This window comes from Protomyctophum bolini (genome assembly GCF_963924005.1).
Source record: "Protomyctophum bolini genome assembly, chromosome: 15".
In the NCBI taxonomy this organism is placed as follows: domain Eukaryota; kingdom Metazoa; phylum Chordata; class Actinopteri; order Myctophiformes; family Myctophidae; genus Protomyctophum; species Protomyctophum bolini.
The window spans coordinates 13,890,299-13,917,873 of NC_137876.1; the positions used below are offsets into that span (position 1 = coordinate 13,890,299).

The 27,575-nt window shown below is 43.1% G+C and overlaps 1 protein-coding gene across 3 annotated transcripts in view; it reads left to right on the forward strand.

The window, feature by feature from the left end:
* Positions 1–27,575, forward strand: part of hectd1 (HECT domain containing 1) — a 32,982-nt gene that overhangs the window by 4,237 nt on the left and 1,170 nt on the right. For 2 of the 3 annotated variants that reach the window (XM_080784695.1, XM_080784696.1), the window contains exons 4-43: positions 2,045–2,279; positions 3,096–3,323; positions 4,016–4,291; positions 4,656–4,926; positions 5,322–5,398; positions 6,022–6,120; positions 6,970–7,084; positions 8,249–8,420; positions 8,534–8,678; positions 8,772–8,942; positions 9,067–9,289; positions 9,425–9,688; positions 9,832–10,043; positions 10,169–10,315; positions 10,499–10,593; positions 10,735–10,840; positions 11,228–11,362; positions 11,484–11,623; positions 12,022–12,234; positions 12,474–12,584; positions 13,279–13,445; positions 13,722–13,898; positions 14,012–14,845; positions 15,960–16,181; positions 16,270–16,403; positions 18,517–18,673; positions 18,913–18,983; positions 19,324–19,475; positions 19,701–19,755; positions 20,890–21,121; positions 21,349–21,431; positions 21,608–21,735; positions 22,043–22,244; positions 22,761–22,898; positions 23,029–23,492; positions 23,909–24,067; positions 25,784–25,862; positions 26,105–26,198; positions 26,593–26,743; positions 27,187–27,331. In XM_080784695.1, coding sequence (XP_080640821.1) covers positions 2,045–2,279; positions 3,096–3,323; positions 4,016–4,291; positions 4,656–4,926; positions 5,322–5,398; positions 6,022–6,120; positions 6,970–7,084; positions 8,249–8,420; positions 8,534–8,678; positions 8,772–8,942; positions 9,067–9,289; positions 9,425–9,688; positions 9,832–10,043; positions 10,169–10,315; positions 10,499–10,593; positions 10,735–10,840; positions 11,228–11,362; positions 11,484–11,623; positions 12,022–12,234; positions 12,474–12,584; positions 13,279–13,445; positions 13,722–13,898; positions 14,012–14,845; positions 15,960–16,181; positions 16,270–16,403; positions 18,517–18,673; positions 18,913–18,983; positions 19,324–19,475; positions 19,701–19,755; positions 20,890–21,121; positions 21,349–21,431; positions 21,608–21,735; positions 22,043–22,244; positions 22,761–22,898; positions 23,029–23,492; positions 23,909–24,067; positions 25,784–25,862; positions 26,105–26,198; positions 26,593–26,743; positions 27,187–27,331 — 7,279 coding nt within the window. The remainder of the gene's footprint in view (positions 1–2,044; positions 2,280–3,095; positions 3,324–4,015; positions 4,292–4,655; positions 4,927–5,321; positions 5,399–6,021; positions 6,121–6,969; positions 7,085–8,248; positions 8,421–8,533; positions 8,679–8,771; positions 8,943–9,066; positions 9,290–9,424; positions 9,689–9,831; positions 10,044–10,168; positions 10,316–10,498; positions 10,594–10,734; positions 10,841–11,227; positions 11,363–11,483; positions 11,624–12,021; positions 12,235–12,473; positions 12,585–13,278; positions 13,446–13,721; positions 13,899–14,011; positions 14,846–15,959; positions 16,182–16,269; positions 16,404–18,516; positions 18,674–18,912; positions 18,984–19,323; positions 19,476–19,700; positions 19,756–20,889; positions 21,122–21,348; positions 21,432–21,607; positions 21,736–22,042; positions 22,245–22,760; positions 22,899–23,028; positions 23,493–23,908; positions 24,068–25,783; positions 25,863–26,104; positions 26,199–26,592; positions 26,744–27,186; positions 27,332–27,575) is intronic. The other variant, XM_080784697.1, reaches the window with a different exon arrangement.

The following is a 27,575-nucleotide window of genomic DNA, read 5'->3' on the forward strand; positions in this document are numbered from 1 at the left end:
GAACGCAATGTGTTGACAGCTGGGCGTGACGTATATTAGCAGCGACATTGCCTTTATATGTAGTTTCAAGGCTTTTGCGACACATTAATTCCATTTTCTCCAGAAACTGGCTGTATCAAATATGAATGGACAATTGGACATTATTAACGACGCACAGCCACGCACATGACAGAAAGGCCGGTGGGTGGTCGGTTTATTTTTCAAACACAGTTCTTATATGAAGCCACCTAAAATTGCCCTATGGAGATTTCAATGCAAATAAAAAATACATCAACCTGTGTATTGGCGCCCTCTACTGAAAGTGACGTCAGACTTCGGTGCTCTATACAGTGTCACTTATAGTACAGCACCGATACAGTTATACAATACAAGTTGTTATACAGAATATATCCATCCATATACGCATTGTTGATGGAACATCTGCCTGCTGTTGTCTGTGTGTGTGTGTGTGTGCATGCATGAAAGCTCTCATATGTGAAGCCAGCATGTCTTCTAAGGAAGCTGTATGTTGCGCAGCGAAAACAGCCGACAAGGTAGTACAAGCTCTCAATGCGTGTTGAGAGCCATGTTGTAGATGGGCTGTTTCAAGTTGTTTTAAGCAGGAATTAAAGTTTTCCGTCCCCAAGACGGCTTTCCCTTTTGGGGATTCCTTATTGGCAATTATTTTAGATGAGTACAGATCCGTCAAAAAAAGGAACAATGCGGGTGGGTGTCTGTAGCGGTGTTAAGGACATGACGACTGCAGCATTGCTAGTTATTCCCCCACTGGGATCAGCTGCGCACAGTAAAGTGCCCCGCAAAATGTAACCAGACACCAGTCTGTGTTATGTTGGTGTCGTGCCGCAGATAAATAGCAGATCTACAAGCTTACATGTCATGAATGTGACATGCTATGAGCTTGTATATCTCTGCTGTGGGGAAGAAACCTCCTAACTCCAAAATGTAATTTTTCCCGGAAATGAAATAATTTGAACCTGACCATATTGCGGCAGTATTGAGTTCTCTCCTCCTGCCTGCATTTGGTCTCTCAAGTAGAAACGATGAACCTGAATCAGCAGGACAAAAATCTGATATCTCCATAATCATTTTGAGTTGTAGTCCTGTTAGGTTGTGTTTACAAACAAACATTATACTTTCTCTCTATATAATAATAATTAATAATATAATAACTAACGTCAAACGTTGTAGGTTTCCCCTACAACGTTTGACGAATGAGATATTGAGTTATGGTCTGAAAAAGATTTTCAGTTTTTCCGTTTGGCTCATTTATATGATAAATTATCCAAAAAGTGGTCATATTTTGGATAGGACCAATATATGTCAATGATACGAGCTACACCAGACGCACGGATACTGCGGGCCACGGATACACGTGCTCTAAAAATAGGATTGGTTCTATTTTTTTTACGTGCGTATGCCCCCATGCGCGCGTATCTATCTTCCCGGAAGGTCCCGCACAAATCTGCCGCGTGCCACAGATCTGGTGTAGCCGGGGCATTTCGCACGCATACTTTGTGCGCGCAGTACGCTTACGTAAAACACACGCATGCCCGGTGTAGCTTGGCCGTCACTCAAAAATAAAAAATGAAAAAAATCTGAATATTCTTCTCTCGCCTGCTATCATTGAGGGTGCGCTAGGACGTGTACACACGTCCTATGCATCCGTCGATTGGATTCCAGACGTCCTACGGATGGAATGTGTTAAGATTAGAGCATTTGTTGTGGTCAAACTAGCAATATGTTCTGAAGCATCTTCCATAAAATATTTTAATAGTTTTGGATATTTCATATAAATGCAAAGGTTAAAGCCTCAATCTGTGATTTATTCTCCTGGTTGACCTTGTATGTACTAGAACAGCAGGGACAATATTACGAAAACATCATAATTTCACATATTGTTAATTGTTTAGGAATCAGTGCTAGTGTGGGGGCTCCTTTCACACCGTTTCACAAATCTCACATTTAGGAGTAGCAATCATGCAAGTAGCATCATGCAAACAACTTAAATCATGAGATTTTTCTTTAACCCATGTGTGATTTTCAGGTGTCCTCCCAGGACATTCTTACCAGCACTGTGTAAGATCTTCCTGGATGAGAGCGCTCCGGACAATGTTCTTGAGGTCACAGCCAGAGCCATCACTTACTACTTGGACGTGTCGGCTGAGTGTACCAGGAGGATTGTGGGAGTGGATGGAGCCATTAAAGCCCTCTGCAACAGACTGGTGGTTGTAGAACTCAACAACAGAACCAGCAGAGACCTGGCTGAACAGTGTGTTAAGGTACATATACAACATAGAAGCGTCCAGTTTGAGGACCGCACAATTGAAGGGTTCTCAGATTTGACAGTTTTGACAATGAGATGTTGATCCAATGTGGTTATTTAGTCCCAAGCTCTTTACCTTTTTATTGGTGAAACATTTGTAAAAATCTACAGACAGATGTAATCACTTTAAACCTGACATCATATTGCAAGTTTGTAGATTAGCCTTTTGTGGCTACTTGTTTGTGATACTGTCGTACGACGAAACATAAAATAGGGCATTCATTTATGAAAAAACAAACAAACATGCATATTCAAGGTTTCTGACTGTCAGTCATGATATGATTATCACCATCACTACTTAAAGATTAATTAAGAGTCTGTAGTTGGGAGATAAGCCTTGATTGGTCACTTGTTATTCCTGTGATTGTGTTGGCCAGAAACTATCACACATAATACAGAAATAATAAAATAGACATCCAATTTATATTTACAACATGAGAGTCCATGATATGTACAGCTGTCCTACTGTTTTTCGATATATATATATATATATATATATATATATATATATATATATATATTATTTTTTAAATGTATTATAGGGGCATTAAAATAACCAGAACCTAACCTTAACCGCACAACGTAGCCACATAGTCGGAGTGTCTTTCACATACAATATCACACTTAGCTGTCTTACTCTCTCTCCTACACTGTTTCCCTCTCAGCTGTCTGTTTCTCATACACCGTCTCCCTCTGACCTATCTTACACTGTCCCTCTCAGCTGTCCTGTGGTTTCATATAGATGTGCATTTAATATATTTTCTATCGACAGGTTCTGGAGTTGATCTGTACCAGGGAGTCTGGTGCGGTGTTTGAAGCTGGAGGTCTGAACTGTGTTCTGAGTTTCATCAGAGACAGTGGACATCTGGTCCATAAGGACACACTACATTCTGCTATGGCTGTTGTGTCCCGTCTCTGTAGCAAGATGGAGCCACACGACTCTTCCCTGGAGACGTGTGTGGAGTCACTGTCCAGTCTGCTGAAACACGAAGACCACCAGGTATATGGACTGACTAATATGAGAGTTAACATCTAATAGGACTCTTGTATGTTCCTTATTGTGAACCTTCAGTGTCTCTTGGTTTTACACCTCTCTAGGCCAGACTGCAGATGCACTGAATCATATTTACGATCTTACTCGTAGTTCAACTGATGCACCGCCTTGCTTCGACGATGACGTCTGAAAGGAGCAGTGCTGGAGGGGTGGTGACAGTGTGTACAGTCGAAATTTAGAGATGTACCGATAACAGTTTTTCCTTCGCGATTCTGATCACCATAATTTGCGTATCGGCCGATACAGAGTACCTATCTGATACCAGTGTGTTATAAAATTAAAAATAAATTTATAAAAAACAGTGGTTCTCAAAGTAGGGTTCAGGGACTCTCAGGCTTCCTTAAGGTCGTTCTAAATGGACGATTATGGGTCTGTAACTCTGAGAGTATTAGTCCCATTTGGTTACTAGCATTTTAGGCAGAATCGGCAGCTTTTCCGATACTGGTATCGGAACAACTCTAGTTGAAATGGGGAGAAGCCTCGGGTGTACTTCCCCAGCTCTGATCCTTTCAGAGACCATTGACTTGGGGCCGAGGAGTCTGCACATCAGTTCTGCTACCAGTAATGCACCAGTCAGATAAGAAGTCACTTAAGTGAGCAAACCAGTCTGCTAGTAACAACCGATCATGTCTTTCCAGGTGTCAGATGGAGCTCTGCGTTGCTTCGCCTCATTGGCTGACCGCTTCACACGTCGTGGTGTTGACCCCGCCCCTTTAGCCAAACATGGTCTGACAGAGGAGCTGCTGTCTCGCATGGCTGCCGCCGGTGCCACGGCAACAGGACACTCCTCCTCCTGCAAACCCGCCCGGACCTCCACAGGACCCGCCCCCTCCACAGACAAACTGAGCAACCAAGTTTCAACCATCGTTAGTTTGTTGTCAACGCTCTGCAGGGGGTCTCCACTGGTTACGCATGTAAGACACCACTTGAGTCTCTCGCGCACGCACACACACACACACACACACACACACATACACACACACACACACACACACACACACACACACACACACAGAGGTTCTGCAACTTTTTAAGAAGAAGAAAAGTGAATGACTATACAATGGGAAACAATAACACACAAGCGTTTTAGTGTAGTCTGTTGGCTGCATAAGCAGGACCTTGTGCCTTCTGTGCTGGTTTCTGTATATCAAATACACTGCAATGGTGTTAAGTGTGTTAAGTGTTTATGTATATTGTAATTATATGTGTACATATGTATATGTATATGTTTGAATGCATACAGAATATATGAGTGTTTTTGTGCTTTGCATACTGTAGGACCTTCTACGTTCAGCCCTGCCTGACTCCATGGAGGCAGCACTAGGAGGAGATGAACGTTGTGTGTTAGACACCATGAGACTAGTGGACCTGCTACTAGTGCTGCTGTTTGAAGGCAGGAAGGCTCTGCCTAAATCTACTGCCGGATCGACGGGTCGAATCCCTGGCCTGAGACGACTGGACAGCACGGGGGAGAGGTCACACCGACAGCTAATAGACTGTATTAGAAGTAAAGACACGGACGCGCTCATAGACGCCATAGATACTGGAGGTAATGTGGAAGGGAATAATATTATACTCTGGCGACAGCTAATAGACAGATCCCGGTCACATGAATTCACGTTTTGTGTCTTCTGCAAACTGGTTAAAAAAAAAGTGGAAGAGCCAATTGGGGTCTGTCTTCCACTGCAAATCGCCAACCCAGTGCTTGGGGCCAGACATGATGATATAAATTCACGTGACCGGGATGGTTTACCAGGCTAATAGTCAGGTGCCATGTCTTCCGAATATCATACATATTAGACCATAAAATACTAGAAAACATATTTAGACCATAGATCATATTGATGTTATTACTATGAGACCATTGAAGCATTTAAAGTCATGATTATTAGGCCATGAGTACTGGGTGCTAATGACTTTAAACCGTTTCTCCCTTTTTCACAGCGTTTGAGGTCAACTTCATGGATGATGTAGGACAAACTCTTCTCAACTGGGCTTCTGCCTTTGGTACACAGGAAATGGTAAAGAGACACACACACACACACACACACACACTTTTCAAATATGAGTGACTTTCAGTATTTTAGCTAATGCTATGGAGATGTAACAGATTTCTTTCATGTTGGTAAAAGCTTTACTCACTGTTTTCTCACTCTGACTTATGGTCATGAGTTGTCGCATCCAGTGACATGCCTTTTCCAACTTTAAAGAGAATACAAACGCACAGCACTACTACTGATAAAGATTATTTGGCTGGAATTATAATTCTATATTTCATGCTATTCATTATTTTGTGTAACTTGTAATACATGACTTCTCATTGAAGTGAGTATGCTCTGATAAATGCTATGCAGCTGTGATGGTAGAAAATGGGAAAGAATATCTAATGCCCACCCATACCTTGGAGCAGTGATCCTCAACCTTTTTTAATTTCAATGACCCCAATTTGATTTCTATCCCAATCGTTCATCGTTAAATGATGATATGGTCTTGTCATTTGGTCCAGAATTCCTTAATGTACTGCAGATGTAGAGATAAGTAGTGAAACTCTGATTAAAGCAATAGACATTCTTGTATATTCTCTAGTTGTAATTACATTTCTTAATAGTGACGATTAATATGTATGACGCATTGCCATTTGTAGGTGGAGTTTCTCTGTGAGAGAGGAGCCGATGTGAACAGAGGTCAGAGATCATCCTCTCTCCACTATGCTGCCTGCTTTGGACGCCCTCAGGTCGCTAAGGTAATACACACGCACTCACTCACACTCTCGCTGTGCAAGATTCTCCCCCTCCCCTTAGTATCCCCTCACCCAGAGCAAATAAAGCCTGGCTGTTGGATACATTATTGATGTGATAATGGCCAGGCCAATCAACTCCCTCCCCACACTGTAGGGGAGCCCCAGGGGATCACTTCCTTGTTAACAATAACAATAACTAATTTATTCAACTAAATGCTATTTAGTGTGGTTGCTATAGGCAACACACTATTGTTCTTGGTCCGAGAATGTTTTGCCGGCAAAGTGAACCTACTTTTTGTGAAGATTTGGTCATGCTTCACACACTGTTGTCACTGTTATCATGCTTCAAAGCAAACAAAAAGGTAGGAGCGTGCACAAAGAGTAGGGAGGTGCTGATAACGGGAGACAAACTTTAAAATAGAAAGGAGAGGTCGCACAGCTTGTAGTCCCGATGCCAACAATACTTTTTATTGTTACCAACGTTTCGATAAACAAGTTGCCTTCTTCAGGATATGATCATGCTTCTATAGTAAGGCGTACAGTATTTCGGTTCCCAGTGGATTCCTTGTGGTTCGTGTCAGTGCAACCACACAAGCAATTTCCCAGAATTGCACCTTTCTAGGTTATCTTTGTTGATATGCCAAGTCAGTTGAAAAACTGTAAAGTTTTGTTACCTTATTTGTTTATTTTCACTACAATGCCATAGCCACACCAAATCTTCCTTTTTAGCTATGTGAAAACATATGATTCTGATATTGTACTGTAATACATCACTCTCATAACAATATAGTCTTATCACATGTAGCTAGTAAAATGTTTCATACCTTAGCCTTTTCTCTGTCCATTTTGTAGACTCTCCTTCGTCATGGAGCGAACCCTGACCTGAGAGATGAGGACGGAAAGACTCCTCTGGACAAAGCCAGAGAGAGGGGACACAGTGAAGTAGTATCTATACTCCAATCACCTGGTTAGTATTACTATTACTACAGGACACGGTGAAGTAGTATCTCTAATATGTGCATGGTATATTGTGTATTTAACCCATTTTGGGCGGGAACCCCTTTTGGTGTTAACATTACGTTATGCTTTAGCTATTGAAAAATAGCAGATCTACAAGCTCATAGAGCGCCACCGAGTGGCGCGCTACGAGCTTGTAGGTCTGCTATTTTTGAAAAATCGAAGAACGACTGACAGAAACATAGCTTTTTCAGAAAACTGTCAGGATGTAGAAGACATTTTTAGAATCTGATCTCATGTCAAAATGGGTTAAAAAAAGAAGAAGAATACTGGAGATGGCATGCTGCAACACTCACGACCACAGCTCAGCAGAGCTTGTCATAAGCTATTGTTAATACTTTGCAATGCTTAAATATTTATAAGACCCACATACGAACTTCACCACTTTCAACGTGGCGTCCACATTTTGGGCATGTAGATGGATGAACACAACATATTCAAAAAGTTGAACAATCTGTCAAAAATGGCAAATAAAGAAGCTCACAATGTAGCTTGTAGATGGGCTAGTTTTGGGCTTTAATTTATTTAAAAAACTCAAAGAATATTGACCTACACGTACAAGGTGTCTCTGCCTGACAGCCATGGTATATCACTGGTTTCCTATACATTGTTGAATTAAAATCTATATAATTATGACAAGACAGCAACTGTTGTGTATATTTTACCCCACTGTTCTAAGGTTAGGCACTCAAATGTGTACTGATACTTCACATTTGATACCGGTAATAACAAGAATTTAATACATGTTGTAAAAAATGTGTGCACTTTTCTCAATTTCAACATTATTTAGAACATTTCTGTAGTAACACACAGCAAAAGTATTCGTTTAACATGGGAATTACTCCAATTATTGAGATAATGATTAAAACATGTTCTGCCTGTAACATTGGTAGAGACTGACTAGGTCCCTGCTGTTAAAAAGCAGATATAATTTAGATCTTGCGTTGTCTGTTAGGTGACTGGATGTGTCCGGTGAATAAAGGTTACGTTTTTCATTATGTCTGTTAGGTGACTGGATGTGTCCGGTGAATAAAGGTTAGGTTTTTCATTATGTCTGTTAGGTGACTGGATGTGTCCGGTGAATAAAGGTTAGGTTTTTCATTATGTCTGTTAGGTGACTGGATGTGTCCGGTGAATAAAGGCGACGAGAAGAGGAAGAAAGAAGTGAAAGAAGAAGAGGAAGGAAGTGAACCTAAAGGAGACCCAGAGATGGCTCCAGTTTACCTCAGAAGACTTCTGCCCGTTTTCTCTCTGACATTTCAACATACAATGTTGCCTTCAATAAGGTACTAACACTACGCAGTGCAGAGACACTGACTAAATGACTAAAACAAGCAAACAAACCTTTTACCAGTAGAGCCTAGCTTTGACTGTTTGCTGTTAACCTCTGCCCCTGTAGGAAGGCCAGCCTTGCTTTGATCAGGAAGATGATTCACTACAGCGCTGAGGTTCTGCTGAAGGAGGTTTGTGACGGAGAAACGACTCACACGCACAACCTGCCCACAACCCTGGTACAGATTACTGCTACCGTGCTGGACCAAGAGGTACACACGCATACACAGACATTCATGAAAGTCGAGATATAAATTTTAAGCCTGTTAACCATGAATAACTTGCATTTTCTCTCTCTCTCTCAGGATGATGATGATGGTCATCTGTTAGCTTTACAGATCATTAGAGATCTTGTAGATAAGGGGGGAGAGCTGTTTTTAGATCAGTTGGCCAGACTGGGAGTCATTAACAAGGTTTCTACTCTGGCTGGTCCCAGTGAAGACGAAGACACCCACGAAGACAACAAGACAGACAAGGTGTGTGTACACGGATAACTGTTGAGAACACTGTTTCCCTTTATATACACTTAGCAGTGGAAACATTTATTTAAATTGGTCGTAAATTAAGCATAAGACTTCATCCTCTCCTCCTCTTTCCCAGGAGGATGAACAGCAGGAGGACTCCAAAGAGTTGTTGCAAGGTAAACCGTATCATTGGAGGGAGTGGTCTGTGATCAGAGGTAGAGATTGTCTTTATATCTGGTCTGACGCAGCAGCACTGGAACTCTCCAACGGATCCAACGGCTGGTTCCGCTTCATTCTGGATGGGAAGCTGGCAACTATGTACTCTAGTGGCAGTCCTGAGGGAGGTTCTGACAGCTCTGGTACGCATGCACTTTCACAGACTCTTTTCTCACCCACTCACACATAAACACACACACACTCACGCTCTCGCACAATCAATACATGCTTACTTTACATGTAGTCAATATTGTACCATCATTACTTTACTTCCATAGAGTCTCGTAGTGAGTTCTTGGAGAAGTTGCAGAGGGCCCGGTCCCAGGTTAAAGCAGTTTCCAGCAGCCAGCCCATTCTGTCCAGTGTGGGTCCGAACAAACTGGTGGTGGGGAACTGGTCTCTGACCTGCCTAAAAGACGGGGAGCTGGCTATTCACAACTCGGATGGACAGCAAGCCACCATCCTCAGAGAAGACCTGCCAGGGTTTGTGTTCGAGTCAAACCGAGGAACCAAACACTCCTTCACAGCTGAGACCTCGCTGGGTAAGAAAATAACTTATATTCCCGGCTTGCGTGGTCCCCGAGTATGATGATGCCCAAAGGGCACTAGTCCAGTTATATAGTTGGTGAAAGTGTCAATTTTTTCAGTATCTTATACTGACAGCATTTGAAATGTGATTTTCCAGGTTCAGAGTTTGTGACTGGCTGGACTGGCAAACGAGGGAGAAAACTAAAGTCAAAGTTGGAAAAGACGAAGCAGAAAGTGAAGCAAACTGCTAGAGAGCTTTATGAAGAACATTTCAAAGCTGTGGAGAACATGCCCAGAGGAGTGGTGGTCACTCTGCGAAACATCTCTACACAACTAGAGTCTGCATGGGAACTCCACACACACAGACAGGTAACACACATACACCCGTTTTAAATTGATAATATTACATTTTATTTATAATGCACTTTACATGGGGACAAATCTCAAAGTGCTACGATAAAGAACATATAATATAATATAATGTTTTCTTGTAGTGTCAGGAAGGAGAAAACACCTGGAGAGATTTGATGAAGACTGCTCTGGAGAATCTGATCGTGGTTCTAAAAGATGAGAACACCATTTCTCCTTACGAGATGTGCAGCAGTGGTCTTGTCCAAGCTCTGTTTACTGTCCTCAACAGTGTAAGAACCTGCCTTACTGTCCTGAACACAACAGTCTGTAGACCATCACAGTACATAATCACCTACTCACAATTATTTGAGATATTCACTATTTTTGCCATTTTGAAAAATCATCATTTGTCATTTCTGCCCTCTTACCAACTGGTATTTAATGTGTATGATTGCATGTTTGTTTTTGTGCAGAGCTCAGAGCTGGATGTGAAACACGACTGTAAACCTCTAATGGAGAGAATCAACGTCTTTAAAACTGCCTTCAGTGAAAACGAAGACAATGAAAGGTACAGTTCCATCATTAAAATAATACATTATTATAATATATTTATGAATATGAGTGTTTTGTCAAAGGAAATAGAAAAAGTGGTGCAACTGAGTCTAGATAGCGTTCACAGTGTGTGTGTGTGTGTTTGTGTGTGTTGTAGCCGTCCAGCTGTTGCCTTGGTGAGGAAGTTGATTGCTGTTCTGGAGTCAATAGAACGTCTTCCTTTACACCTGTATGACACACCTGGAGCTACATACAACCTACAGGTATGTCTGTGTGTCTGTTTTTCTGTTCTTACAATCTACACTACAGGTATATGTATTTAATTTTTCATCCCACGATTTTTCAATCCACGAAGCAGCAACTACTTTATGTATGTATTTTTATGTATGTTAAGTGTGCAAATGTATACCAGAGCAGTTCAGCTGTGTGGCTGCCTGTCAGCGCTCTCTGGTGGACACTGTGTGGGCAGAGTGACATAAAGAGGCATACAATACTTTTGCATTGGCTTTTTGCATAGCTCAACTAAAGGAATGTTTATTCATACACTGATGAACACTGTGATTGTTAATGTGCTTTTGTCCCAGTAAAAATGTACTTAAAATAAATAAATCAATGTTGACTGTGTGTGTGTGTGTGTGTGTGTGTGTTAGATTTTGACTCGGAGGTTGAGGTTCCGTTTGGAAAGAGCTCCAGGAGAGACTGCTCTGATCGACAGAACAGGAAGAATGCTGAAGATGGAACCTTTGGCCACGGTGCAGTCGCTGGAACAGTACTTATTAAAGATGGTACTAATACAGAACTATATAAACTGGAACAATACGCATTGTACAAATATCAACTTCATACTTGTCCTCCTCCTCTCTTATACACATTATACATGACACCTCTCCTTTTCTTCTCCTCCAGGTCGCTAAACAGTGGTATGATTTTGAGCGTTCATCCTTCATGTTTGTTCGGCGGCTGAGGGAAGGCCAGAGTTTCTCCTTCAGACATCAACATGACTTTGACGAAAACGGAATCATCTACTGGGTTGGAACCAATGCCAAGTAAGTACTGTACTCCACATTACTGCAAAAGCAACATGTAATGTTTTCATGTGAGGACTGTGGATGAAAATTTGCATTTTTGCTAAATCCGGTGTATTTACATTGCATTTATGTCCATTAGTATGCATTGTCCTGTCTAAATATACAAATTAAGTAATACCCTTTATAGAAACAGGGAATTGAATTTCATGCAATAATCTGAAATGTGTCCCGTCTTAAAATCTATTTTCTATAAAGGGTATTACTTAATTTGTATATTTAAATTCCCTGTTACATCACATCTCTGCCAATCTAAAAGCTCACAATGCGTCTTGTAGATCAGCTATTTTCGCCAAATGGTCGCCCGTTCTGAAAAGTTTACTCATATCTGTGCGTCCTCTTTGATGATTTTCTTGTAGGACTGCCTATGAGTGGGTGAACCCTGCTGCCTATGGGCTGGTGGTGGTGACATCATCAGAGGGTCGTAACCTGCCTTACGGCCGACTCGAGGACATCCTGAGCAGAGACAGCTCTGCCCTCAACTGTCACACCAATGATGACAAAAACGCCTGGTTCGCTGTGGACCTGGGACTCTGGGTCATCCCAACGGCCTACACGCTACGACATGCAAGGTAATGCTACAGTATATCTGGGTCTAGAGCGGTTGTGTTTTGTGTTATTGCCAGTTACAGAAAGTGGGCTCTAGACCAGGTCAGACGTGCGGTTAATAGATTTTCACCTGGTCACCTTGATTGATTAATCACAAACATCTGCGACTGGCCCACAGTGTGGGGTAGATCACATTCATTCATGTTTATGCATTTGTTGGGTACAGTTTTAACAATATGTGTCTGTCTGTCTGTCTGTCCAGGGGTTATGGTCGCTCTGCGTTGAGGAACTGGGTGTTTCAGGTTTCTAAAGACGGTCAGAGCTGGATGACCCTCTTCACACACACAGACGACTGCAGTCTGAATGAACCAGGGTACATAAACACACACACACACACACACACACACACACACACACACACACACACCAATGACTGAAATGTCTGAAATCACTAGGGTGTGTACCATAGACTGTAAAAAATATGGACAAAGCGTTCCGCGGGTCTAACGTGAACGTAAAATGAAGCCTGTCAGTCCTTGCAATGGAAGTCGCCATCTTTCTAGATCCGTTTTGGCCCAGTTCAGGCCAGCTGGCCCATTGGCTGGCCCAGACAACGAGGCGGGACTTCCCCCTTCTTCTTCGTTGGTTTTTATTTTGACTCGAGTGGGTGGGGGATCCCGTTCATAGACTGTAACGGTAGCCACGGCCCTCAGAACATGCGCAATTTTTTAAATAAATGGGACCATCATTTTCCAAAAAGAATATTATGACATTAGAAATGAGACTTTAAACTAGTGACTGGATGCAAAAAGTATTCATGACCATGTTTATTAAGGTAATACAGTCTAGGTGAAGTTGGGCCCAAATACATGGACTTCTATGGGGCTATGGGTTTTTTTGAGCCCAATGAGAGCGCCACAACAGGCCATTATATGAACTTTCATTTCCTTAGTGGCTTCACAAAATATCCGTCTGACTGCCCCCCTGGTGTGTACACACACTTTATAGACTTCATTAACGTGTGTGTGTGTGTGTGTGTATATGTTTGTTTATATATATGTATGTAGGTCTACCGCTACGTGGCCATTGGAGGTGAGTCGTGAGGAGAGGCAGGGTTGGAGGCACATCAGACTGAGACAGATGGGAAAGAACGCCAGCGGACAGACTCACTACCTTTCTCTGTCTGGACTGGAAGTCTACGGCAATGTCACTGGAGTCTGTGAAGACCAGCTAGGTAAACAAACATACTGGCATTAATTTCAAACTCTTGTTTCATGAGTACCTCTGCAAAGAATGAGAATGTTACGTGGAACAAAGTCGATTTTCCACCTTGAATAAAGGCTCTTTTAATATTTATTATTTCTCCATGCAATGATAGTATGTTGAATCACTACTAAAAAGACCACAGAAGCAACAGATAAAGATTAATAACGATATTTAGACTTCATCATCACTAGGAAGTTATCAAACCCACGGTTCTAACAATCGGCAATGTCCCCTCCATCCCCAGGAAAAGCTGTGAAAGAGGCTGAGGCTAACCTGCGGCGGCAGCGGCGTTTGTTTCGGTCTCAGGTTCTGAGGTTCATGGTCCCTGGAGCCAGGGTCATCCGAGGAATCGACTGGAAGTGGAGAGACCAGGATGGAACCCCACCAGGAGAGGGAACAGTCACTGGAGAGGCTCACAATGGTACGAACATTAACCAAGTCTTAACTCTACGTGTCTCTCCTCTCTCTCTGTCCTTCCTGTTTCTATTCACTCATCTATTTGAAATAAAACAATATTTTATTTCCTGTCCGTAGGTTGGTTAGATGTGACGTGGGACTCTGGAGGATCAAACTCATACAGGATGGGAGCAGAAGGCAAGTTTGACCTCAAACTGGCTCCAGGTTACGACCCTGAAGCCAAACCTGTCTCCGCCACATTGGGCCCCTCCCTGTCTGCCTTGGGCCCCTCCTCCTCGGTCCTGGGCTCCGCCTCTCAGCTGCAGCAGGGCTGGAGCTCTCTGGTGAAGAACAACTGTCCAGATAAAGGCAGGAAGGGCAGCAGTAGCTCCGTGTGCAGCTTGGCCTCCTCTTCAGATCTCAGCCTTTCATCTGCAGGAGGAGGTCTGAGACAAGGTCTCCTATTGGACCAGGGCTCTGTAGTGGGCGGAGTGGGCGTGCTCGGCCCTGACGGACAGCAGCGGGAGCCCATCGTAGTGCTGTCGTCGGTGGAGGGCGGGTCTGCCTCTATTGCCATGACTGCAGACGGCACCGTCGTCATACCTGGCAACAACGACGACAAGGACTCTTCGGACCCGACCATGGCCATCTCCGTGGGGCCGGTGAGCGTGAGCTCCCCCGACGTCAGCTCCGTCTCGGAGTCCTCCGGTAAAGACGCGCCTAACCAGCGTCCTCTCTGCTCCGCCGGAGCCGTCCGACTGTCCGTGAGCTCGCTGCTGGCCGCTGGAGCCCCCATGTCTTCCAGCGCCTCCGTCCCCAACCTGTCCTCCAGAGACACCAGCCTCATGGACACCTTCGTACGCAGAGCACCGAACATGTCCCGAACCAACGCCACCAACAACATGAACCTCAGCAGGAGTAGCAGCGACAACAACACCAACACGCTGGGCCGCAACGTCATGAGTACTGCTAGTAAGTTCTGATTTAACCGAGGCCGATTTCTACCAATGCCTTCTAAATCAGTGCTTCTCAAACGTTTTCGTAATTGTAATTGGTTTTTCACACTTCAAACGTTTTTCTAAAATGTTAAAAAATTGCAGATGCACATTGCTGCGTTGCGTTGTAGACTTTCTGTCTGACTGTCTTTCTTCCATTAGTAGTAGGCCTCTCACAATTATTACATAATCACCTAATTGTAATTATTTTAATCACAATAATTAACATCCTGAATGCTCCTGATATTGTCAAAATAATGGAGCTATATATGCCAAGCAGATGAGGCAGATTTTACTCTGAAAAGCCCCGCCTTCCATTACCCCCAAACTACCTCGCGCTGTCACATCTAAAATCTCTCTAGAAGCGTTTATATTCCAAGATTCTAGGTTAAGTCAGAAATGACGATCAAAACCATGGAGAGCGCCGTAGAGTAAAGAGACAGTTTAGTCGGGCCGTAAACAAGGAAGTGAACAGGAGTGCACATGCGCGAAACATGTCAATCAATCAATCAATCAATCTTTATTTATATAGCACGTATAAAATAAAATAAAAAGTTGAAAAAAGGTGCGTTTTGAGAAGGGATTTGAAGATGTTAATTGATTGAGCAGCTCTAATATGGGGCGGAGGTTGTTCCAGAGCTTAGGGGCTGCCACCGCAAAAGCGCGGTCACCTCTTGTTCTGAGGGTTCGTGATGTTGGCACGGTCAGCAATGACTGGTCCGCAGACCTCAGAGCTTTGGTGGGGTTGTATTGATGTATGAGTTTGGCCATATATGGGGGGGGGCCAGGCCGTTGAGGGATTTAAAGGTGAATAAAAGAATCTTAAAATCGATTCTCTGTTTTATGGGGAGCCAATGGAGTGAAATTAAGACTGGTGTGATGTGGTCATATGTTTTGATCTAGGATCGCTGAAGAAGGCATGGCCAATTTTTTGGTCATCTGCCCTGTGTAACGTTTGTTTACGACGCCTAAAAACCAAACTGAAATGTATTTTCTATTCATAATGTTCCAATGCAATTATTTGCGCGGTAGTAGTACATTAGTATTGTAACTCACTGTATTTGACACTGTAACTTCGTCTGTGTGAACAGCGTCACCTCTGATGGGAGCTCAGAGTTTTCCAAACCTGACGACCACTGGAACAACCTCCACCGTTACCATGTCAACGTCCATAGTAACCAGCAGCAACAACGTCGCCACAGCAACCACAGGGTTGTCGGTGGGCCAGTTGCTAAGTAACACCCTGACAACTAGCCTGACGTCAACTTCCAGCGAGAGCGACACTGGACAGGAGGCAGAGTTCAGTTTGTATGGTCAGTAAACATACACAGACAACACCAATATGCGCACAGAAGCACACTGTCTCCCCCTCTGACTGGCTGTCTTGTGAACTTCCTGCAGACTTCTTGGACAGCTGTCGTGCTAACACCCTATTGGCTGAGCTGGACGATGAAGAAGACCTTCCAGAGCCAGATGATGAAGATGACGAGAACGAAGATGACAACCAAGAGGAGCAGGAGTATGAGGAAGTACTGGTAAGAACAATACCATAGCATTGTGAACTTTATTTGTACTCTTATCAGACCATGTCACACATCCGAGTGCCCGTGGGACACAGTGGAAAATAAGTCTCATGTAAAAATCAAACCTCAGTGTGGAGGAAGAAGTGTGACCTCTCAATCTTTAAATGTACTGTATCTTCCTTGGTTTCTTTCACATGTAAGCGATTCCCAAACCAGTTGTCCTCCAAACCCCATATAACGACAAGGCACTAATTTACACAAAAAAAACATTGTTTAAATGTGGCGATAAAAGGTTTCTGCCCGGCAGTGACCATGTTGCCGCTTAATGTACTAGTCTACTCATTTTGTGTGTTACTTCGTCTATACAAATTGTTAAATATTATCTGGTTGTTTGTTGGATCTGAGCTGACCAGCCAAGGTTCTCTGATTAAAAGAGGTTTCTGTGACACCAAAATACTTTTAACTTATATCAGTTTATTCTCCATTAATCCATGAGCGATGGTTTCTACAAATAAAGCACATAAATTGAACATTAACATCTGACATTCAGACAATGATAGGCTATACAAGCTACATTGAAAAGCAAGTCAAATATGTAAATACTGTAACAGAATAAACCGGTACAAATGGCACTGAGACACTAGAACATATGAAAGATTTGTATTCATGGCAAAGTACTCCACACATTATGCCGAAGTAATCAACATATTGAACCAAAGCACAGTACAATCAAGTACGCATGGCTGCCTGGGTTGGAGTTGTAGAGTAAGTAGACTCAGTGAGCTGCAAGTGGCCTGAGTGGAGGCTGGAAACTGAGTGAGGGCTGTGGGTAGAGTTGCTGGTTGTATAGGGCACACCCAGATGATGATTGGCTAATGAGTTAAGTGGTGTGATGGCAAACATGTCTCAATATGGGTGCAGAGAATGGGAAATGTCCACCAGAGACTGCCATTTTGACAGCATGGAGAAAATTCACAACACAAATGTTTTTATGATCAGACATAGTGATGGAGGAGAGGGAGAGTCAAGGAGAAAGACAGAGACTGAATGAGAGAGACATGGATAGATAGATACTTTATTTGTCCTTTCGGAAATTTGTTTTGTGCACAGCAGTCATCAGGATATACATAAAACATGCAAACAAACAGATCACACAGTACATAGACAATAAAGAAACAGTGCCAACAGAAGGCCACCAGTCATAGTTCCAAGAGGCATCACATCACACTTTATGCACGGAACTGAGATGGGGCCTGCTTGTTCATAAGTCCTATACTTATGGGAACAAACGATCTTGAGGCCCTAGCCTGCAGGGAAGGTACCATATACCGTCGCCCTGATGGTAAAAGATGGTATTGGCTGTGTAACGGGTGTGTGTTGTCCCTAGTAATGGCTTTCCCCTTCCTGAGTACCCGGGTCTCATACATTGAGGTCATACTCTCAAATCGTACCCCAGCTATTTTGCTGGACACGCTGATGATTTTATGGAGTTTGTTCTTATTAACCAATGATAATGAGCCATACCATGAAACAAAACAAAATGTCAATGCACTCTCCACAAAGGATCGATGAAAGAGTGCCATGATATTTTTTTCAACGTTATACTGTCTCAGTCTGCGCATAAAATGCAGCCTCTGCTGACCTTTCTTGTAGATGGAATGAGTGTTGGAATTCCATGTCAGCTTGGAATCAATCGTTGTACCCAAATACTTATATTCGTCCACCAGCACTACCCCATCCCCACCAATGACTATTTCCTGGTGTGCATGAGCACCAGTCCTAAGGTCCAATATGACCTCCTTAGTTTTTTTATATTAAGCTGGAGGAAGTTACTCCTGCACCAACCGGCAAACTCGTCCACTGTTCTTCTATAGCTTATCTCATCATCCTCAATCAGACCAACAGGGAAGTAGATTGTAGGTTTTGTTATTTTTATATAAAAAAAAAGATGGCTGTTGTTCCATGATGTCCAGCTGTAAGAAATGTCTTGGTGATATGGATTATTTTATTTACCGGTACTTCAGCTTTAGTTATTATTGTTTTGTTGTAGGTTAACCTTCATTCTTTTCTATGTAATGCAGTACTTGTGTATTGATGTGTGTTATTGTTTGTGTTCATTGTTTAGGAGGAGGAGGAATACGAGTCTAAAGGAGGAAGAAGGAGAACATGGGATGATGATTTTGTTTTAAAGAGACAGTTTTCTGCTCTGGTTCCTGCTTTCGACCCGAGACCCGGTAGAACCAATGTCCAGCAAACCACAGACCTGGAAATTCCTGCACCAGGTACTAATACGAATAGATCAATGCACATTATACGTACAGAGGGTTTTTTGTTGTTTGCTGTTGCTCAGGGAGCCAGGGAGTGCTTTATATGTTTCAGTAGGAGGCCTTTGTGCCAGATGGTATAATAGGCAGCTGTGAGGTTGAGCAGGACTGCCCCAGTGTTTACATGTTTCTACACTCATTACTACACACATACACCTGAATAAACTACACAAACTAACCCATGCTTCTCATCACAGGTTCTCCTCGCTCTGAGGTACAGGAGGAGGTGGAGTGTGCTCCGTCCCCTCACCTGGCTCTTATCCTCAAGGTAATCAATAGAATATCAACATCTGGTGTCCCTGGTTTGATTCAAGTCCTGTCAGACCATTTGCATTTGATTCCCTTCTCCCTCTGCATTTTCACTATCAAAGAAAGGCTACTCCCCCGACACACACTGTAACCTACAGTATATAGTTTGCATGAAAAATGAGCCACACTGAGTGCTCAAGTATGCTTTATTAAATTAAGTAGTTGAACAAGAAATTAGGCCACTATTACTGTACTGTATCTGACATTCCTGTGTGTAGTAATACTGTGTAGTGTACCGTGTATAATGTACTGCTGTCTGAACACTGTGTACTCACTCTGGATATTGTGTGTGTGTGTAGGTTTCAGGTCTGGGTACTGTCAGAGAGGTTGAACTCCCGCTGTCCAACTACAAGTCGACCATCTTCTATTACGTTCAAAGACTCCTGCAGCTCTCCTGCAATGGAGCTGTAAAAACTGAAAAACTACGACGTATCTGGGAGCCCACATACACGTAATACTTCTACTATATCTACTATATTATCGATGCAAGTATTTGTACAGTAATGTTTTGTATGTTCAGTCTGTTAATGTTCAATGAAAGTTGTTAATAATATGAAGACTTCATGTCAGACCAATTGAATTGAACTACTAAGGTTGTTGGTAGTTTTAGGAGCAGAATCTCTCTGCTCCCTGGTAAAATGTACCTTGTTAATGTGTTGTGACCTTTGGCCACTAGGATCATGTACCGAGAGCTCAAGGACTCCGACAAAGAGAAGGAGAGTGGAAAGACGGTACGTAATTATCTCTTATGCCGAGTTAACGGAAATGCTTGACTGTAAGAATGAGTTCTTCATTTTACGAAATGGAGCAGGAATTGGGCTGATGAACCTCAACCTGAAGAAAATAATTGGGTCAATTAGAATGAAAGTAAATAAAACAAAATGCCAGTGCTCAGCTGACATTTTCAACTTTAATAAAGTACCTTGATTTTACATCCGCCCTTTACTCTTTTTTTTTTAACCTTTTTTGAGTGCTCTGATCGCCGCTCTTTCTTCGGCAGAGCTCGGCTATTGATCATAAACATATAAACGTAGACGCCCTTTCCGGCTCAGGAGCGTGTGTGCTCAAGGGACAAAACTTTCCCGAGATTCCTTGCGAAGCACCGCGGAAGCATGAGCGTGCGTCACAGAGCGCATGTTCGGGTCTGATAAGTCCCGGAAAATATGCGCTGTGATTGGCCAGTAATAACTTGAGTGGCAGCGTGACGTAACGTGCCTGCCACACTTCCGGCGTACTTCCTCCCCAGTGTAAATTCTTCCGCCCCTCCTTCAACACACATGGCTCCAACGAACTGCAGCGGCCAATGAGGCATCTATTTTTTAAATATCTATGCTATTGATCATTCTGTAGAATGATGTCACTCTTTTCGTAGGGAAACACAGAGACAGGACATAAGGCAACATGGAGACATTTCTAACCGAGAAGAAATTAAAATCGTCATACAAGCATGATTTATTTAACAAATTTCATGTTAAAATTCAATATATTGCGCTAAACATAAGCGAAGGTGCACAGATGAAATGTTATGAACCAGATTCATAGGAAGTATTAAGGGCCTTGCAAACGGGGAGCGAGGAACGCACACGTTGCCTGGATCAACGGTCTGCTCAAGAGGGGCGCGACAACGCAAGCGTAACAAAAAGCTAAACCGAATCCAGGTCTGGTGAGTGGCGGGCGTGTGCACGAAATGAGCACGCGTGCAACAAATTCACGGCACCGCGCTCACATAAATACGCTTGCGTTGTCGCACCGCGACTTCTCCGAGCAGAAACGCAGGTCTCATTGAAAATGAACTATAGGCGAGTTTTATCGCTCCCCGTTTGCGAGGCCCTTTAAAAACAACATCTTTGAACTTTTACCTCCAGGACTTTTGTGAACATGGTGTGGGAGGTGGCGGACGGTCGGGCGGATTGAGCCCTGGCTCGGTTTCAGTCACTCACAGCAGTGAGATCCTGGTGGGCGTAGCCAGGGAGGCGGCTCAAGCCAAAGCAGGAAGTGGACAGAGCGCGTGCGGACTGGAGGACGTCCTTCAGTTGCTACGGATACTTTTCATCATTGGAACCGACGCCGCCCCGAGCACACGCACACTGCAGGAAGGTATGACATTCAACTGTTTTAAATGTACCGGTATTGTCGTGTCAGGTAGCCCACTGTGGCTAACTTTGTTCTTTATTGTGAACCTAGATAGAAAAAACGACAGACAAATGTGTGCCTATAATTTCACGCCCAAAGTACGAATGCCAGATAGAAAGTCGTTAAATTGTATCCAAGAGAAAGAGACGGAGTGAGAGATACGTTTTAAATGCTGTTCACTGTGTTTCTAGATGGAGATGAGCATGAGTTCAATGCATCTCCAGAGGAATTTACCAGCAAGAAGGTGACAACCAAAATCCTGCAACAGATAGAGGTTAGTACTAAACGATATTATATGTACACAGTATTTAAACCTCTGGCTCTGCCCAGTGGAGCTTTTCCACAACAATATTATGAATAATGTGTTCATGGGAATCCCCAGCTATGATCAGTGGAGCTCTATATAGTTGATGACGACGATGATGATAATAATCATATATTTGTTTATAGGAACCTCTGGCTCTGGCCAGTGGAGCGTTACCTGACTGGTGTGAACAGCTGACTGCTAAATGTCCTTTCCTGATCCCATTTGAGACCAGGCAACTGTATTTCACGTGCACAGCATTTGGAGCATCCAGGTACTACACACACACATACACACACACACACCTTTTGTATTTAGCAGTTTTAACAGTGACATCATTTACCACCTACGCCCTCATTTCTCTCCGAAAATATGATGGAATATGTATATGTATGTAATTTCATGAAATAAAAGAAAAATCCAAGAAATTCCATAAACGAGAAAACAAATGTTTAAGAAGTAGTGAAAATAGCCGATCGCAATGAGACTCGCTAGGAGCTTGTAGATCTGCTATTTTCACTAGATTTCGGGCTAAAAGGTTTGGGAACCGCTGGGTTAAATGATGTCTATGTATCTTCCAGGGCGATAGTCTGGCTTCAGAACCGTCGCGAGGCAACCATGGAAAGGTCGCGGCCCTCCAGTGCCGTGAGGAGAGACGACCCGGCAGAGTTCAGAGTGGGCCGGTTAAAACATGAACGGGTCAAAGTCCCTCGAGGAGACGACATGATGGACTGGGCTGAACGGGTCATGTCTGTCCACGCGGACAGGAAGTCTGTCCTAGAGGTAAGTCGGCTCCACCCGTCTTGTCTGTATATATGTGTATATACAATAGAACACTTTCCCAAAAAGTGGGTCGAGACCCATTTGTAAACCACGGAACAATTTTTATAGGTCATGACTAGAGTAAAAATTTCTTATTTTCCTAGAACTAAAAAAAGGTATTTAAAAAGATGTTCCACTTCCCAAATACATTAAAAAATGTTTTATGCATTTTAAAACAAACAAATCTACACATCTAATAAACTCCATAAATAAATAAGAATAATAATTATGAAGTAGTCAAATTATCTGTAAGCTCAAAACGCTTCGCACGGCGCTGTGATCTTGTAGATCTGCTATTTTCACTAGTGGGTCACAGGCCAAAACGTTAGGGAACCACTGCACTATAACAGTGATTCACAAACATTTAAATTCAAGTTCTCAGTCGCCACGACTGATTTCAGTCATTTGGATTCTATGGAAGAATGTTTCACAGCAAAAATAGCTGATGTGTGTGTGTGTGTGTGTGTGTGTGTGTAGGTGGAGTTCCAAGGTGAAGAAGGAACGGGTCTGGGTCCCACTCTGGAGTTTTATGCTTTGGTTGCTGCTGAGTTCCAGAGAACCTCTCTGGGGATGTGGTTGTCTGATGATGACTTCCCTGATGATGAATCACGACAGGTAACACATGACACACGTGCACGCACACGTCGGATCAAAGAAAAAAATCTAATACACTTTGTTGATTTTTGGGGGGCCAAATACTGATTCGTTCACATCCCTAGTTAATATAATGATGTTTCTATTTTAGGTTGATCTGGGAGGGGGTTTAAAACCTCCAGGCTTCTACGTCCAGAGGTCCTGTGGATTGTTTCCAGCACCGTTCCCTCAGGACAGCGACGACTTGGACAGAATTACCAAACTCTTCCTCTTCCTGGGAGTGTTCCTGGCCAAGTGCATCCAGGACAACAGGCTGGTGGACCTGCCCATCTCTCAGCCTTTCTTCAAGCTGCTCTGTCAGGGAGACATCCGCTCCAACATGAGCAAGCTGCTCTACCATTCACAAGACTCCGACAGACACCAACCCTTCCTCTTCCTATCGGAGAACCAATTGGAGGCCTCAACGGAGGAGAGCCAGGATACGTACTCTGTAGGGAGTCTGGAGGAGGAGGACTCAAAGTCTGAGTTCATTCTGGATCCTCCCAAACCCAAACCTCCATCCTGGTACCATGGCCTGCTCACCTGGGACGACTTCCTGTTGGTTAACCCACACAGGTAAAGAAAAACGGGGAGCCCCGTGCCCTTGATTGCCTTGTAGATGATCACTGGTGTTTTTGAAATGTCTCTATCACAAATCCATAGTCTACTTATTCATCATCGGAACAGAAAATGGCGTTCTATAGATTAACATTACTGTCAATGACGAACTGCCCTATTAGGTTTTCCCAACAGTTTGGGGAGAGAGTTGGCTCAGGACACAAACTGCAAGTGCTGCTGGCGTGTTTGTTGGCAGCTACTCTGTGAACCATTGAAAGTAGCCGTTTTCTACTTTGGTTCTTCGATCTGATAAACTCGAGTGTCACTTCAGCCGTGAATTCTACTAACCGTGTCGGTTCTTTTATATCCCTTGAAGAAAAGGAATATCTGTATTTCTCCTCACTTAATGTCCCCTCTCTTCTCTTTTTTTGTAGAGCTAGTTTTCTGAAGGAGTTGAAGGAGTTGGCACTGAGGAGGAAGGAGGTGCTTTGTAGTAAAACTCTGTCTGAAGATGAGAAGAATGTCAGACTACAAGACATCCTGCTGAGGAACCCACTGGGAAACGGACCTCCACTCAACATAGAGGATCTGGGGTATGAAACACACACACATACAGTTCCCAAACTGGGGGTCGGGGTCCCCAGATCATTAGCATAATGTGCATCAATGTGTTCTCACCATAGACTGTAAAAAATATGGACAAAGTGTTCCCCGGGTCTAACATGAACGTAAAATGAAGCCTGTCAGTCCTTGCAATGGAAGTCGCCATCTTTCTAGATCCGTTTTGGTCCAGCTGGCCATTGGCTGGCCCAGACAACGAGGCGGGACTTCCCCCCCCCCTTCTTCTCCGTTGGTTTTTATTTTGACTCGAGTGGGAGGGGAATCCCTATCATAGACTGTAACGGTAGCCACGCCCCTCAGAACATACGCGACTTTATGGTCATTTTTTTTATTAATGGGACCATAATTTTCCAAAAAGAATATTATGACATTAGAAATGAGACTTTAAACTAGTGACTGGAAGAAGAAAGTATTCATGACCATGTTTATTAAGGTAATACAGTCTAGGTGAAGTTGGGCCCAAATACATGGACTTCTATGGGGCTATGGGTTTTTCTGGGTCCAATGACAGCGCCACAACAGGCCATTATATGAACTTTCATTTCCTTAGTGGCTTCACAAAATATCTGTCTGACTGCCCCCCTGGTTCTCACTCAACAGTAAACAAACCAATATACAGTGCAAGTGTATACAGGGTATCTGCAGTTTTTAATACCACTAAATTCAAATATTATTTTGGAAGTTCACGGCCTGTTTGCACAGCTGACAGTGAGGAGTTTCACAATGTCAACGGTTCCCAAACTCCATGTGTCCTCCATCCGTCGCATTCTAACCAAAGAATGTTTTTGACGGCCCATCGCGGTCCCGTCGCTAGACGCAAATTAATCATACCTCCCGTTGTTGTCGATCGCCTCGGGGGTGTTTTGGCTACATCTAGCTACATCCAAGATGGCACTTGGTGCACCTTGAAATGTGCTTCGTTGCTGCAAATCGCTGGGCGCTCTGATTTAATGGTCCCCGGGTGCCAAGTGGCACACAAGCACCAAGTGTGTGTGTGTGTGTGTGTGTGTGATGAAACAGAGCTATGCTGTGGACAGTCACAGAACAGATTTGTTGCAGCTCAGCATTGCCAAAATATTCCTATCAGCAACTGGCCCACTCTGTCAGGCATAAACTAAACTCAGTGGATCATGCTGAAATAATCTGATGCGAGTTGTACAGTTGTGCCTCCACTTACTAGAATTAATTATAAGTCGCCGTACTGCGGAGCGCGTGCAGAAAATAGCTGATCTACAAGCTTACAGCGCGTCGTCGAGTCGTTGTGCATTGTTTATGGATGCGTTCATGACTCGTTTCTGTCACAACATAAGATACTAATGTAATGGGTAAAATAATCACTGAGATCTACTCTGAGCAGGCAGCCAGGCAACACTGTTTGCCTGTGCCTGGGGGCTCAATACGGTAGGCAGAGAGGGACAAGACAGGCGAACATGACTGATGATACAGTACAATAGCGAAAGGGGCCATCTTGTGGCGATGGACTGTAATGGCAGTCTTTGATTAACAAAATGAAATAATGCGAGAATTAGACGGTAAAACTGGAAACTGCAGTGTTTTGGTCATAGTAAACCTGGGTTTTAAATTTAGCAAAACCGCCCAACCTGCTAACGACGCATTGTAGTATACGTAATTGTTCAATTGGCAACAACAACAAATGTGTTTATTTTAACGTCTGTATCTCTCTGTAGGTTGAATTTCCAGTTCTGTCCATCTTCTAAAGTTCATGGCTTCACAGCTGTCGACCTCAAACCCAATGGAGACAATGAGGTAGGAAACTAGTTTGCTACTTAACCAGTCCTCTGCCAGTTAGGCCACCAGTTAACTAGCCCTTGACCTGTTAAACTGCCAGTAAACAAGACCTATACCATTAGACTCATTAGATCAGTTAACCTTCAGTTTGTAACTTGAATTACCAGCACAAAGATATGATATACCTTTTTATCGATTTCTTGTTAAGCCTAGTTCATAAATGTCAATACATTTTTTTGTGTGTGTGTGTGTGTGTGTAGCTTGTTACCATGGAGAATGCAGAGACATATGTAGAGCTGATGTTCGACTTCTGTATGAACTCTGGAATCCAGAAACAGATGGAAGCTTTCAGACGTAAGTAATAATTCCCACATTAATGTATTTTGGAGAGCCAGGATTGGTATTCATTAAAAAAAACACGGATATTATTTTGCCTCACTCTTCCTTATTATTGAGAACCTATTTGATGTAGGGGAGATTAAAATAATTCTTAATCCATTGAGAAACTATTTTGATGTAGGGGTGATTCAAATAATTCTTAATCCATTGTGTCTGTAAATGTTCCTCTTGAGGAATTGTGATCAGTTTGTCTAAAAAAAAGAAGAAATCTAATTCAGACATGAACAGCGTGAACTCTGCTTGTATTCGAGCACAAGACTGTTACTGGATAGTATTCCATATCAATGTGTGTTGAATTAGGACTGACATAGTTATAGGCATACAGTAAGATATGTATTTTATATTTCAGAGGGCTTCAATCACGTCTTTCCAATGGAGAAGTTGAGCTCTTTCAGCCATAAAGAAGTTCAGATGATTCTCTGTGGCAACCAGATGCCTTCCTGGACTACTGATGACATCATTAACTACACAGAACCTAAACTCGGATACACCAGAGACAGGTAAACTGACTTATCATTTATTGACTTTGTTAGAATTATTCTATTTTGACCTTTTCAAACCTCAGACAGGGAGTAGTTCCTCGTGTCTGTAGGCCATTTAGTTTGATTGAGTGAATACTGTCAAAGGTTATGCCAAAAGGATAACACAAAAGGCCCCAGGAGGCTTAAGGCTCATTCATAGTCTGGATTTTCGGTGGTGAGGTGACCACCGAACTACATCATGACGCCACGAGCCGCGGTGAAGAGCAAACCACCACCACCGCCCCAGCCCTTCTCTCTGTTTTTACTCACCACCGCTCAACGTTATTTCAGTTCCGGTGGTCACCTCACCACCGAAAATCCAGACTATGAATGAGCCTTTAATGTTTCCATTGTACTCAGTCTGTGGATATGAAGATGGTCTGACTCCTCTACTCTCCCCCTCTCTTCCTCCTCTCCTCTAGTCCTGGCTTCATGAGGTTTGTCAGAGTTTTATGTGGAATGTCATCTGATGAGAGAAAAGCGTTTCTTCAGTTTACCACTGGCTGCTCTACTCTGCCCCCTGGAGGTCTGGCCAACTTGCACCCCCGGCTCACTATAGTCAGAAAGGTAAGTAAAGAGTTCACACTTAATGTTTTAGTGTATCACTTAAGTAAGGGGTAATCAATGATGACCCTGCAGTTATGGACAAATAATACACAATATGGATTCTAATTACCAGAGGGTTTTGCCTCTGGGAGTATTGTTTGGATTTGATTATCCTGCTTACACCATGGACACTTACCGGCTATAAAAAATGAATTCGGCTTTATTCATATTTTGTAGTAATACACTCTTTGAACAGAAACTTTGT